The sequence below is a fragment of the Cryptomeria japonica genome, chromosome 2, assembly GCF_030272615.1.
Source record: "Cryptomeria japonica chromosome 2, Sugi_1.0, whole genome shotgun sequence".
Lineage (NCBI taxonomy): Eukaryota > Viridiplantae > Streptophyta > Pinopsida > Cupressales > Cupressaceae > Cryptomeria > Cryptomeria japonica.
In genome coordinates this window covers 595,020,621-595,036,564 of record NC_081406.1, presented here as the reverse complement: position 1 = coordinate 595,036,564, position 15,944 = coordinate 595,020,621, and the positions used below count along the sequence as shown (strand labels likewise).

At 35.8% G+C, this 15,944-nt stretch overlaps 1 protein-coding gene across 1 annotated transcript in view; it reads right to left on the bottom strand.

The window, feature by feature from the left end:
* Positions 1 to 15,581, bottom strand: part of LOC131051602 (uncharacterized) — a 49,059-nt gene extending 33,478 nt beyond the window's left edge. Inside the window, exons 1-2 of the mRNA XM_057986179.2 lie at positions 14,805 to 15,581; positions 14,261 to 14,424 (exon numbers count right to left, since the gene is read on the bottom strand). Of these exons, the coding sequence (XP_057842162.2) occupies positions 14,261 to 14,424; positions 14,805 to 15,074 (434 nt within the window). The 5' untranslated portion in view covers positions 15,075 to 15,581. The remainder of the gene's footprint in view (positions 1 to 14,260; positions 14,425 to 14,804) is intronic.
* Between the last annotated feature and the right edge of the window lie 363 nt (positions 15,582 to 15,944).

The window sequence follows — 15,944 nt, the reverse complement described above, 5'->3', positions numbered from 1 at the left end:
TTATACTTTATTTGGGGAAGAGTCACCACCTTTCGTAGGAAAGGAAGCACCCCCTTTCATAACAATTGAGTCGGCAATTTTCATTGCTGCCTTTGAGAATAATATATTATTCTCCATATTGATCTCCCTTCCCTCTCTTCTTCAAATGAACCTTTCTCCCCTTTATATCTTCCCATGTGAGGGAGAGGTCATATCTCTTCATCATGCCTGCCCCTTGGCAAGGGGCACAACCTATCACAAAATCCACCCTTTGAAATGGTACAACCCTTCATAATTCTTGCCCTTTGAAAGAGACACAACCTTCTTACTTCACATTCCTTTCTTCCTCCATTAATCCTTCCTTGATTCCCATGTTTCATTCCTTTCTTCCCTCCTTATCCCCTTTCAAATAATCTCTTCTCCCTCTTATATCTCATTTTTGTGAGAGTCACAACTCTTCATTCCATGCCTTTTGACCATTCATTAATTTAATTATATTATATCATATTTTTATTATTTTATGTTTTAATTTATTATTATTATATATTTTAAATCCTATCTCAAAATGGGGACATTACACAAACATCAATTCTTCATTCAAGTTCATTTACCATGATGGAAGCTTGAGGAGATGTTGGAGGATGATAGGGAATCACCGATCGATGATTGGCTTTTACCTCTCCCTAAGGGGTTGGGTATGATTTCATGTTGTTCTCATATTTCCACAATTTAATTTCAGATTTCCGTATTATCATTTCAAGTTATGTGATTCATGCATTCTTGATTCAGTTACAATTTATATTCAATCATATCATTTAGGGTTTTGCTCTAACACATTTGAATAGGACTGTAGTTTACATTTATGCACTTTAGGTCATAGCAATCCTAGACACACTTAAGATTCAAGAGCACACACATTATTCCAATTTCAATATCAGCTATTTGTGGAGGTCGAAATCACCAAAACAAGGGGTTGACTAAGGTAAACCCCTATATAGCCACAACCCTACCCTCTTTCTGTTTTGCAGGTGTAACTATAGGTTCTCGTCGAAGACAGAAAGATCGGGAGACACTTGGGACATAGAGACAAGTCACCACTGCAAAATTGAGCAGCAAAACCTAGACAAGGGCATGTGGGGCGTTTTTGTCCTGGACAAGGTCGTTCTGGGTGCCATTATCCTCCCAGAACATTCTCAAACTTGTCAGGGTCTCAATGCAGTGTCTCAGAAGTTTAGATCCATATATGTGTGTAGTGGTTCATCAAAAGACAACGGCATTCTAGGCAACCTAGTCGAATCAAATTCAGGTCAGATTTCAAGCACTGGTACACCTCTGAATCTCCTTCCCATTTATGTACATGTTCTGAAGAATTTGTTCCTGCATCAGATCATTCCAGCAGTTCAATCGTTCATTCACACTTGTTTAGATCCTAGTTACTTTGCACTTTCAAGTTAATTCTAGCCAACTTTCAGAGCAGCAAAGGAATAGGAACCCTAAGGTACTGCTTGACCCTCTTTTACAAGAGTTGGTCAAGCATATTTCCACCTTTTGTGGTTCCCTATTCCTATGTTTAGCTGACAGATGGTTTAGGGCTTCATCTCTCTTTTCCCTTTTTCACCCCTAAACACATAGTACATCTTGAGCTTAACTATGATATCAAAGATGAATATTTTGCTTGCCCCATGGATACCCTTTGTCTAACTTGGCAACAAGCCGTTGTTTCTTAGTTTAGAGGAAAACTTACTGTTGATGGAAAATATGTTGTTTGTCCATTTTTTACTGCGTTTAGATTATGAACATATATGTTCTGCTTTCTGTTTTTATTTACAAATAAAAGGTGTTGAATTAGCCCCTAGTCAGTTTATGCAATAGCATAAGGAAGATTGTCATATCCCCTCCTTGATCGTTATATATATATATATATATATATATATATATATCTTAAATAAAGTGATTATTATTAATTAATATGATAATTATGAAACCAAAGATTATTTGAAATGATTAAAAATATCTATTTATTAAATATTATTATTTTTTATTTAATATATTTATTATTAATGTGATGAACTTTATAGTGTAGCTTTATCCTATAATATTACATCTTAATGTTCTATATTTCTTCCATTATCGAAGAGACAAGTCGTAAGGAAAGAGACTGCAGTATGTTAAGGATTATGTCCGGAAGGGAAGCACAAATATGAAAAAAGATAACTATGATATCGAAGGTAGCAATGCATATTTTGCTGCTAATCTAGCAATGAGTGGCGAAAACGATATTGGTGTTATTTAGTATTAGTCATCCATTAAGTTTGAGAAGTACTGGATAGATAGTTTGAAAGATTTAGCAATCCTTCTTGTCCTATATCGATCCATAGCCTCCAAGGAAGTGCTAAGACAATCAACAAAACACATCAAATAATTACGGACAAAGAATTGAACTATATGGTTTCCCTATTATTAACAACTCAGGTGTCATCAAAGAAATGTTGAAAATCAGCGACCAGCACCAATATCATCCAGCAATTATCAGGAAGACATCAACATTATCAAACAAATATCAATTAAGACATGTAAGACATAGTCAGCAATTAATAACTTATAGTTATGATTAGACTATAACAAATATTTATGAAGAAGTATGTTAAAGGGAAAGGATATTAAGTAAATTAACTAATAATATTTAGAGGAGGATGTGGCTGTAAGAGAAAACCATTCCATTGAAAAGATATTACTCTTGGCACTGGAACTATTCAATACGTATTTAGAGAGGGAAGATAGTGTATCGGGAACCATGGAATGGATTGAGATATATAATCTGTGCTCATTAAAATGAAATTATTATCGATCAGTTCAGATCAGAACTGTTATTTAGTTACAGGCAGAACATCCTTGTTCCTAGTGGTATGCATGGTGATGTGCTTAATATGTCTGCTTAGTATATGAAGCCCGATAATGTCTTTATACAGAATTTTAACAATAATATTAACTTAGTCTAAAATATGTATTATATTAATACATAGTTTCATGACAGTGGCAGACCATATCTGACATGCATCAGATCTGTCTGCCATTACCAGCCACTAAATATATTCATAACTAATAATGTTTTTGCAGTGGTAGTATTAATAATAAGGTTATTAGCAAATATATAAATTATTGGTAACAATATTTAATTCATATATATATATATATATATATATATCACAATAAGGAATAATATAAGGGTTATAAATATGGATACTGATATAATAACAGATATTAATACAATAGATATAATTAATGTAATATCTTTTAGAAACTGCTCGATAATAATATATAATAATTCATAAAACTAGTAATTTAATAAAAATGTAAATGATTTATAAATGAATCGGAATAAGATTAAATTATCTAGTATGGTAAATTAGCAAGTACTTGATAGACTAAAGAAAGAATATCCCAGATTTGTTTTCATGTTAAGACAGCCTTGACTCTTAATCAAGTTAGTTTAAGTCATACGTACTTTGAAATAGATTAATTATGGTTAAAATAGTCCAAATCCTAGTAGAGGACATTACAAAGATGCATATTCAAACTACATTATTTTCCCCCATCTAATTTTGCTCAAGAAAGTTCCCGAAAACATAGATGATATAGCTTGTGATGCTGCAACCATTTTAGAAAAGGTAGAACTGAAAGTAAAGGTTCATGAAAATGCCAAAGGTATGAAAACCTTTAAAGGACAACATTAAATACGATGGCTTAAGTTTTACAGATTTAACATGATCAAAAAATAATCAAGGCTTCAATAAACAATCGGACAGATCATCAAGCTCAAGTTTATGAAATGCTTTTTTTCATCGATAATGATCAAAACAAAATCCTGTCTAATATAGGTGACCATATGGCTATGGTTTCTCATGTACACTTGAAATTAGTAAACATTAGAGAACATGTTAGAAACATGAAAACCAAACGACCCAAAGAAAAGATTGGTTATTTTGCCTTCTAAAAAGTTGGAATATATTAAACCAAGACCTTAAGAAGAGCAGAAAGAGATGTTTGAAGAGTTCCAGATAAGGGTTGTCAAAGAAGAGAAAATTGATTGGTTCCAAGAAAAAGGGGTTGTCAAACAACTAAAAGAACTAGTCTATGCCCAAATAGAAGTTGTGATAGATATTGAAGGTCATAACAAAACAAGAACAAGAATCCCAATATTCTAAAGAAAAGTACTTAGACGAATTAGAATCTGGGAAATTCAAGTTCCTGATGACACTATAGCCAAAATTGAAGTAGGTGACACTACAATAGTTTTCAAGGAAGAACCAGTTAGCTCAAGGCGGTTTAGAGCAACAACAAATGGATATTTGCTAAATGTTGATAAAATTGTGGACCCATAGACACTATTATGATTTGATGTGATAGCATCCAAAATTCTGCTGATTCAAATTTTAAATGGACTGATGAAAAAATTGTTTTTTATGCATGTTAGGATAGTATGATATTAAATTGCAATCTTAATGTATAATGTCTGGTCTCCAACTATCTTCGAATGGGTAAGTTGGAACTCATGATGAGTTAAGGGATATTATTTAATTATCTTATGTGAGATATTGTTGTAATGGCATTGAATAAGAGAGATTACAAAACGAAATCAAATAAATCTAAGCCTCTTTAAATCTATATATTGTTTTATAATGATTTTCTAAGCCTCTTTAAAGCTATATACTAAAAGCTTGATATGTAGGAGCTATGGTTATTGTGCAATTCCTCTCAGACTACTGGAATGTTATCAAACTGAAGAAGATTGCATGAGATGCGTTGGTGTATTGTTTATAGGTGATTAAAACAAGCTCAGCATCTCTTTGCTAATAGAGTTGTTTCCTAAAAGGGGTTCTCTAAGTATATTCACTGTCATGTATTTGCTAATTTCTTATTGTTTTATACATGCTTATCCATGCTATGCTTCAATTTTAATTTTATTCACATGTACCTCTAATAGGGTTAGTCAGATTTGTGCACTTTCAGTTTATGAATTCCCTATTAGTATTCACCGATTTTCTCAAAAATTAGGTATTAGGGTAACAATTTTGATTAATGAGGGATGTCTTTCTGGAAGTGTTGTGAGATTTTTTGCTTCAATGAGTATTTGTTTAATTGGCTTTTGCAGAACCATTGTGGTAGCACATCTTGGTTAGAAATTAACAAGTTCAATTGTTCTAAGTCTAATTTCCAAATGCCCTCCAATTTTTAGGGCAAATAATCAGGGCTTTGCATGGCAAGTATCATCCACTATTGCACATCTGAATATCTCTAATGGTACTTTGGCTGAGCAACCCACCATCAAAGTGTTGGACGGTCAGGAGAAGGACTCTCATCAAATGGCCAAGCATGCTACAAATCCACCTGAAGGCAATTGTTCCATCGCAGCTAGGGTTTCATTCCCGGAAGCCACCAAATCCAAACCCAATACCTATTATGAACCGATTCAGAATTCCAAGGATCAAAAAGCTAACGAAACAAGAAGGATTGTTCATTCTTCAGAAAAACTGTTAAATTAATCTTTGATGCTGCCCTAAAGAAAGAGCTGTTTGAATACAAAGAGTACTTCACTGAGAATGGGTTGGTCAAAAGGTTCAGTCATTTATGGCTGACCCTTATAGACTTGCACAAACGGATATCTGTATATAAGATGCCTTTAATGGAAGGGAACTCGGAAATCTATCCTTGTGCCAGAGGTTTCTTCATCATGGTATTTGACAATGAGGATAATAACACCATATTAAGATATTTATGGTCATGGGAACAAAAAATATTAATGCTAAAATCATGGCACCCACAATTTAATCTTTCCACTGAATCTTTTTCTAGTATGCCAGTAAGGGTCTGCCTTCTGAATCTCCCACTCCACTACTAGTTTGAATCCTGCTTTGAAGTAATTGGTAACTCTATTGGCACTTTCGTGACTACAGATAAAGCCTCAAGAAATTTTATGCATACAACCTTCGCACGGATCTTGGTGGAATTACATGTATCTAAACATCTTCCAGCAGAAATAATTCTCAACACTAATGGTCAAGGATGGACACAACCTTATGATTATGAAGGTCCATTCTTCCATTGCAGGAGATGTTACTATACTGGATATTGCAGTAAAATTGTCCAAACATGAAAATTCAAACAAAACGAGAAGCTTCATGGTGGAAGGATGCTTCACCCCAACATTCATTGTGGACAACCTTTCCAAAAAGCTAGACTCTCCTCCAAAAATTGGCAATGAAAATAAGGAAGACCTGCACACCCAATTTGGAGATGGGTCAAAAGCCACTTTTACATGCTACTTTAGGCCCCTTAAACAGTCCAAAATACAAGAATGACTTAATGCATGAGACTCCCAAAAAGCTACCATGGGCCCAGAGGATAGACAGTCTTCAAAGATCATAGTGAATAACACAAGTCCTCAGTTTTCTGGGTAAGAGAGCGTGCTACAATGATTTCAACTCAGCCTTCCCATCTCCTAGGGAATCTAATGGAAGGGGGAGATGCCAATGAGTGGCATGTAGTTCATAAAAGGAAAAAGAATACCTTCAAAAGTGAGGAAGCTTGCAGCAAAATGCATCTGCAATCTCACTCCAAACTTGGTGTTAAAACCTCAACATAAGTCATGCAGTCTTAGAATAGAATCTTCCAGTTAGAGAGATCCCTGTGTGTAACCGGATCCTTAGGTATAATGTAATGCCAGGATTTTGATATTGACCTGGTTTAGTTCTGCCTGGATTTTGTCATGTAAAAGGCAGAAATTAAGATATTATGTAAATCTTTATTTTGGTATGAAGCAGCCCTATGCTGCAGCTTATCTATCAGAAAAAAATGCTTCAATTCAATAACTCATCAAAACTCAGGCATATTCACCAAAAACTCGGCCAGGCGATTTAACAGTGATTTACTTGATTGCAAAAATAATTCGCAAGTGATCAGCAAGCTTTTTCTCTATGATTTCAAAAGCTATTTAGAATATGAACAAAAGAGATTCTAAGCATCCTGAACAGACTTCCCCCTTGTAGCCTCTGGAATATTACCTTCTGGAACTATTTCCCTATCACTGATAAAAAGACTTGTCATTGTGCATGGCAACATGAATTGCAAATAGCAAATGATGGATAAGTTCTTAAGATTTTTAGAAATTGATCATTTAAGCGATGTGAAGGGAGTTGCAAGTTCTGGAAGTGACACAGCAAATTTATAGGCTTTCAGAAAAACAGAGACTCCATCTTGCCACTAGATTACACTTGTCATTCCAACTACTAAATTTTGCAAAGCTTAATTTTGGTGACAAAACATAGTTCAAGGAATACAACCATGGCAGAGGAGCAAAATATTGGCAAATACAAATCTTATCAGTGCCAAATAATATTTAGCAATTAATGCTATGATTTTGTATTGAGATTTCCAAGAACCTGGCAAGGAAACAAAAAAACTTAATTCAAGTGAAATGCTTTTCTAAAATGGTGCATTTTATGCCTTGTAAGCAATACAAAGAAACAATTTTCTTTAAAGAGTGTAATCTAGCTAAATAGCTTGCCTCTTTCTGTGAAATCCAACAGGGCTGACAAGTTCTTCAGTAGTTTTCAGGAAACAAGATCAAACATGTTTTGAACCCAGCTTCAGTCTAGTTAAACCTTCCTCAAACAAAAGAACAAACTAAAGTAGTTAATCAATCACTCCAAATTTTCTGCAAAGTGTCATCCAAGGCCAACCAAAGCAAAAAGACTCAAGGGTAATCTTCAGCTGAGTTTGCTGTCAATTCTGCCAATTGTAGCTCTACTTATAAACCTTTATAAATATTTATGGACAGTCTCTAAGAGGTATGACAGAATTGCATCAAATACAATTAGACTCTCAAATTCCTATTAATGTCAAATAATAAGGTGAAGAGTAGAAAAAATGGAAGGCGTGGCTTCCCCCCCCAAGACGCATCTTCACATGGCATTCTCTGAGACCAAATAGTGAAGTTGTTTCAACAACAGGGACAACTACTGCAACTCCATAATCAGAATAAAGGGAAATGTTGACATGTTTTTATGACCACGCCTAGCACAAAATAAAGTTTTCCAACGGTCACTTTACTCTCTCTTGATCAAAATTCAATTTTGTGCTAAGATTGTGATAAGTTCAGACAATTGACTCCAAGGTTCCAATTTGCAATGGACGTGACTTAGTTGGCTTGATGTGATATGTCGGTAATATATAGCAACTCTATGATGCTTCTGCTTTGAACGAACTGAACTGGAATGAACTAAAATTAAAGGGGAAAAGGTTAGAAGGATCTAAATCTACTCCTAAGGACAATGATATCAATGGATAGTGCTCTAATGGACAAATTCCAAATAAACCAAGTTCTGCTTCACCAAGATTAACAACTCCACAAGAACCGGTGCAATCTTCCAAGGATGTTGAAGGATTTTCACATCGAGAAAGTGCATTTGAATACCCTAAACGGCGCAATCCAAACGACTATCCACAATCGAACTTAGCACAAATTTAGTGGCTCATGCTAACTTTAAACTGCACCTTATAATCAACAAGATGCAAAAAGTATGAACCACGGAAATTCATCAAACACCATTACATTCTCCATTGAAATCAAAGCACTAACTCTACTTCTACTCTAAGTGAAGAAGGTGAAACCATGCAAGTTTTGAAAAATAACTTAAGTGAACACCATCAGAGAACAATGTTTCACTGTTATTATCTCAATTACTTATCGCAACAATTTCATACAAATCTCCCTTGTTTTACAAATGAGGGGATCACCCCTTTATATAGGCATCAAGCTTTGATTACATGCAAAACCATAATTAGGGTTTGCCCTAAGATTCCCACACATGATGCATCAAGGTGGGAATAAACATTAATGACCCATCATGTCCATTATCAATTAATTACATTCCTGCCAAAAATGGCGTCCATTTTGCATTAAATGCACCATTCTTTCAAATTTGCCCAATGTGTCATAAATGCTCCATCATCTCCTAAATACGACGGCTACATACAAAAGATGCTCCATTACTTCAATATGTGTTGACGCAGCTGCCACTTGGTCAAATATTCCGGCCATGAATGCGCCACTACGTCATGTAGCCAAAAGATTCTCACCATGCAAATGGATTCTGTCGTCATACACACATTATAATTTTCCGGGTTATGCTTCATTAATGGGGAACATTCTCCTTGCTTGTCGCCAATTCATCCTTTACAAAAATCTTTCAATTCTGGGTTTACAAAAGATACTTTGGAAGATTTTCGTGCCTTGGAACAATCTTTTCACTTCTAAAGAATTCATAAATGCCTGGAAATTTTGGAGAGAGATCTATCCTAAAGGATTTTTTTCGTGTTTTTGAGTTCATATTGTCCTGAAGGATATTTTTGATCGATTTTCCACATTTCCTATTTTTTAGGAATTTTTCCAAATTTGAGTTTTGGGGTCTACGAGAGAGAAAATTATCTCCCTTGGCCAATTTTGTCACCGCCTCGAAAATTTTTTGAATTTTTTCCCGAGGGGATTTTCCTTTCTCATTCTTATCCATGACTTCAAATTTCCATGCCTTGGAATTCAACCTTCAATTTTGAGCACTGGAATAACCCTATGGAGGAGTTTTCTTTGGAAGGAAAATTCCTTGACTTCAAATTTTCATGCCTTGGAATTCAACCTTCAATCTTGGGCACTGGAATGACCCTGTGGAAGAATTTTCTTTGGAAGGAAAATTCCTTGACTTCAAATTTCCGTGCCTTGGAATTCAACCTTCAATCTTGGGCACTGGAATGGCCTTGTGGAGGAATTTTCTTTGGAAGGAAAATTCCTTGACTTCAAATTTTCATGCCTTGGAATTCAACCTTCAATCTTGGACGCTAGAATGACCTTGTGGAGGAAAATTCCTTCTATTCCTTGCTTTGGCGCTATGCTCTATCCTTGGGTGCCATTTCCACATGGTCATGGAATGATGGATTCTTGCTTGGTTTTTATCCAAACTTAGCCATTTTTGCACTTTCCAAATCAGGATGTCATTTTGAATCGAAGTGATTTTCGTGCCTTGGGAGGATTTTCAATGCCTTTCCATTTTTGGAATGATTTCCACACTAGCCATTTTTCGCTCAAAAGCTTGCTTTTCAAACTTTTCGGATTTAGACAAATATTCAAGAATGCTCAGTCCTTAGTACCATGACCCCTGCCTGTGATAAACCTGCCAAGAATAGACTTTCTATAAATAGTAAGTACTTACAAATGTTAATATTAGGGCAAAACAGAACAAGACGGCACTTACTAAAAAATAGAAACTGCTAAAAAGTAAGTTTGATTTTCAATGAAATAAGGGCAATTCGAGAAGCACTGAAATCCCTTAAAAATAGGAACTTTCTAAAAATAGAAAGTTGTTCAGAATTTGCTCAAATTTCACTAGTGGGTTCCTTGGAGGGCTCTCATTCCAATGCAACGTTCGGTTTTTCCAAAACCCTAAAAGAAAGGCCTCAAATCTAAGTCTGAAGGAAAAAACTCTAAAATGGACCTAAAATGGACCTAACGAGTTCCAAACTTAGCCAAAATTGCTCAAACGACTTGCAAACTTGATCAAATTGACCCCACAACACTTGCAAACTAGGGAGACTGAAGAGACTACCACAAAAAGACCCAACAAACCAAAACCAAAAGACTGAGAGGGCCTAAAAAGTGGGGGGTCCCCATTTGCAATGGGGCGATGTGTGAAAACGTCACAACAAGACAACAAAGATAGATGTGTCCTCTAGAGATGTAACACCATAACATTCTCACAAGAGACCACATGTTAGCAGCTCAAACCCCATTGAAAGACTTTTTGATGTGCAAAGTTGAGAAGCAGTTGATGCAGCAGTTGCATGTTTCTTTTATGCAAATGGAAATTCATTTAATGTTGCTCACTCACGTTTTTTTGGAGAGATTGTCCAAGCTATCAACAGTGGACCAGCTAGGTATACGCCACCTAGGTATGAAAAACTTTGCACTACTCTAATTGATAAAGAGAAACTTCGATTAGAGCAAGAAACTACACAAAAAGGATGCAGTATAGTGATGGATGGGTAGACAAACACTAGAAATCCTCCACTACTTAATGTCATGGTAACATGCAGCAAAAGGCCTTACTTTTTGAAGGCAATAGACTATTCAAGGCAAGAAAAAAATGCAAATTTTCTTCATAACCAGTTGTGTGACAGCATTGAGAAGGTGGGGGCATCACATGTAGTCCAAGTTAAAACTGATGCTACCCCTATTTGTAAAGCAGCAGGTTTGATGGTGCAAAAAAAGTACAAACATATATTTTGGACACTACGTTGTGTGCATTCATTGAATAATGCACTCAAGCATATTGGCAAGTTCCAGCAAATTTCAAATCTCATGGAGAAGGGCATAAAAATATACATGTTCATATATAACCACCACCACACATAGGCAATTTATCGAAAATTTGCCAAGGTGGAACCTTTGAAACCTATTGATACAAGGTTTGCATCTTAATTTATTCTCCTTAGCCACCTTTGTGAAGTCAAAGGAGCTTTGTGTTCCACCGTAGTTAGTGATGTATGGACAGCTTGGAGACAATCTACATCAAATATTATAGTTGAGGTGAGAGGTTTGGTCCTTGATGATTGTTTTTCGGCTGATGTTAGATTTGTTGTGGACTTTATCAGGCCTATATGTGAGATGATTAAATTTGCAGACTCAAACAAGCCATGTTTGGGAGAAATTTATGAAGAAATAGATTCCATGTGTGAAAAAGTCAAGAAAATAACAAATGCTAGAGATCTCTCTTTATATCCTTTGATAGAAGAAAAGTTACATGGAAGATGGCATTGTGTTGCCTATTCCTTAAATCCTAAATGGCATAATACACAAGAGACCAATAAGAGGGCTCCATATGAGGATAGAGAGGTAATGAAGGGGTTTTGAGTTCCAGTAAAAAAGATTTATCGCCGAGATGAGGAGGCTTCAGTTATGAGAAGTCAATGGAATAAGTTTTCACATGGGCAAGGTGATTTCACTTCAATGGAAGCTTTATATGATATGCGGGCAAAGAAAGATCCTATAGAGTGGTGGTGGAACCATGGAGGTGAAACTCCTGAATTGCAATCATTTGCAATAAGATTGCTCTCACAAGTAGCTAGCTCTTCATCTTGTGAGAGGAATTGGAGTACTTATGGTTTTATTCATTCATTGAAGAGGAACTGATTAGGGTCAAAGAAAGCAAAGAACCTGGTGTACATCCATAGCTCACTTTGTCTTCTCTCTCGTGTTGATCCTACATACATGGAGGGTCCTTCAGCAAAATGGGACCAAATTGCACCTGATGGAGAAGCTGCAGCCATGGTGGATGAAACGGTTGAACCAAATGACCTTAATGAATTACCCCCAGTTCTACTACCATAAAAGAAACCTGCGTTGGAGAGTGATGATTATCTAGAGTGCGTCATAGCTAAGGACTTTGATATGGATGATCAAAACATTGAAGAGTAGATAATAGATTTCTGATTTTCATTTTTTGTTTGCATATCAGCATCAAACTATCAATATTTTTGAATTTCAATATGACAATATCAATATGTAATGAATCTAATTATAATCTATATGAGATATCAGATATGTAGTGTGAGTTTTGAACTCTTTTGACTCTATAATATATATGACAGAGAGATATTTGTGATTTCAGATTTGACATTTTGATTTGTCTATTAACCACTACTTTATCATTTTCTTGTTTTCAAAGTTCTATGTTACATTGTTATGACATTATTTGGAAATTATTAAATTATACTTTTAAAAAATTGGTGTCTCCAAGAACTCCATCTCCTATTTTCGAAAATTAGTCATACCAATACTTATACCAGTCTCCCCGTCTCCTGGTAACCTTGGTGAAGAGATATGGGATTCAAGAAAAATATTCAAAAACATAAATGACGGTTGTAAGGGACAGATGTTATGAAATTTGAATAAGAGAGGAAAAAGAAAAGAAAAAGTACCAGGTGGGTTACAGAATAATGTTCATTTACCAGAATATCGGTTTCCTAATCCACAGTGTATCTGGTGTCGAATAAATTTTATCTTGATAATATTGGGAAACAATGCTTATTTAGTGACATTCCAAATGACATAATACTACTTCTCTTGTCACAATTCCTAGTCATGATTGTTATGCAGGGGATACAAATTTGCACTAAGGTGACATACAAGTGGCACAATAGAAGTCTGTTTGATTAAAATATTTTCTCGGAAACCCTAATGAATATATGGAAGAAACCTTGGAAACGAAGGTAGCTGCATTGCCTCCATGGTACCAACCGAAGGGATCATAAATAGTAAATTGGAATGACCATTTATGCAATGGAGCTGGAACCACAGATACTTGCAACTGAATTGGTCAAAATATTTTGTAAAAAGAATGTAGTGTTCTTAAGAAAATAAGCCAGGAGATTCAAAGCTTGCAAACAAAGTTGTTTTGATGCAGGAACGCAGCCCAATTCTAGGGAAAGAAGTACGTAGTATCAACAATTCCACACTGCCAGATAGTTGCTGTAAGGCCATACAACCTAGGTCTTATTAGCTAAGTTATAATATGATGTTAGTTGATTTAAGTACCTGTAAGAGTTCTGGATTGTTTTTCATGGTTTTAAAACTGTTAAGAAAATTATTTGTTGCTGGTGGAAAAGTAGCAAAAAAATATAAAACAAAATACGTTTGTGCATAAAAGGATGGTTTTAACCATGTCCTCAAACTAGTTTGGCGACTGAAAAAGCTGACCCAAACCTTTAGCATGGGGTTTTGGATGCAAAGCATGGAACCCTTTAACTGCAGATTCCTTCATTTCTGATAGCCTCAGAATCAGAACCACTTGATCCTGGCATATTGAATAAAACGGTTTCAAAAAATAATAATAATTTCCAGAGTCCATAAAATGTTACACGAAGGCTTCTGCATAAAAACTACCTAAAACTAATTAGTGTCAACAATTCCATATTGCCAGATGGTTGCTGTAAGGTCATAGAACCTACAAGGTCTTATTAGCTAAGGTGTAATACGATGTTACTTAATTCTAGTTGATTAAGTGCTTGTGAGAGAGTTCTGGATTTTTTTTCATGGTTAAAAAACTGGTAAGAAAATTATTTGTTGCCGCTGGAAAAGCAGCAAAGAAACATAAAACAAAAGCACTTATGCTCAACCATCTGCAAAATTAGAGTTTTTGTGTGAAAGAAAGAAGAACAAAGTAGAGGTCCTCACCCACAATTGCATAAAAGCATACTTTTGACCATGTCCTCAAACAAGGTCGGTGACCGGAAAATCCGACCAAAACCTTTAGCCTTGGCCTCGGGATGCAGAGCATGGAAACCTCTAACTTCGGATTCCTGCATTTCTGATAGCCTCAGCATTCGAACCACTTGATCCTGGCATATTGAATAAAATAGTAATAAAATTATCTTTCGAAATTTCCACAGCCCATTAAATGTTGAAAGAAAGCCTCTGTATAAAACTGCCTAGAACCAATCCATGAAAATTGATGTTTAGAGCAACATTTCTCGACCCATCACCAGAACTTATCATAAACAGTGCAAACCGTAGCTAGCTCAGGCTCCCCGTGACTATATTTCGCTAAAATGACTCCTTGGAATATGAAGTATTTAACACTGTTCAACAAATGGGCACCCTTACAGAAACACATAATTCAAAGCAACTACAAGCAATTGCATTTTCTTAAAACACCAATAATAATTGAATTGAACTTGCTGGATAATGAAAGTTTGTTAATGTAAGGGGAAATACATACCAGCAAATATTGTTGGTCTTGAGTGGTGAGGTTACTTGTGTCCATCACCCTTATTTGAAGAGAAGAAGAGGGTGATTTTTGTTGCGAGATGTAGACCATGCGTGTGGTAGCATCTGATAGTCTGAGAGGGCGCCGAAGGGTGGAAGAGGAAGAGAGCCAGAGATTGGGTGGCATCATGAAGAAGCCATAGCTACAAACAGCCTTCTCTAAATCGAATGTCTCATTCACTGCCAAACTCAGTACGCATTCTGGGCACCCATCACACTCCATTTTGTCAGCTCACTTCTTTATTGGAGATGATTAAATGAGTCAGGAATGCGAACTTAAAATTCCTTTTTAACGCCTTTGGAGAACACTACGACCATTGATTTGACTGTGTTTTGGATTTTTACGCCGAAGGCGTTTCATATTTGAGATGGACGAGCAGCTTAAAAATGCTCCTTAATCCTGCAAGACGATTGCAATCATCTCGCCCGTGCATTTTTCTCTTCCGCCGTCCACTGTTCAGGGCATTGTATGTGTACAGGTAGGGCAGAACATCGTGTTATTGATTGTTAGGAAAATGGTGTGTAATAAGTGATTAATTTTCGTGTTATTGACTTTCCATGATAAGTTATTTCATTTTTGGAGGCAGAATAGTTGTGTGTACATATAGACGTAGTAGACAGTGACTCATTGGGATCAGTTTTCTGTGCAACAAACAACCAAGAGATTTTGTCAGTTCTGTTGGTTGTGGGTCTAGGGGTTTGCGGAAAAAAGGGACGTCTTTGAGCTACCCTTTCATGGGGTATTAGCAGACACTCTTCTTAATCCGGGGTATCATTTGGACTGCATCCCAAAGGTTAGATTGTTCTCTATCTTTTGAGTTGTCTATTTTTGTTTATTTTGTTTCTTTTTTTGCAATGGAAACGCAAACAACCTCTAGCATAAAAAATAGACTTGAGCTTCCTGAATCTTTTGAAACAAACCATTTGGGGCAAGTGAAAATTCCATCAACTGTGAAAACTGAAAAATGGATTTTGGTTAATGCCAACAATTTAGGGGTATTCTTGTTGGTCCTCACAACTGGAATGGTAACTAGGTAATAAAACACAATTCAAAGATTGAATATCCTTAAATAGCTAACTTTTCTTTTGGCAA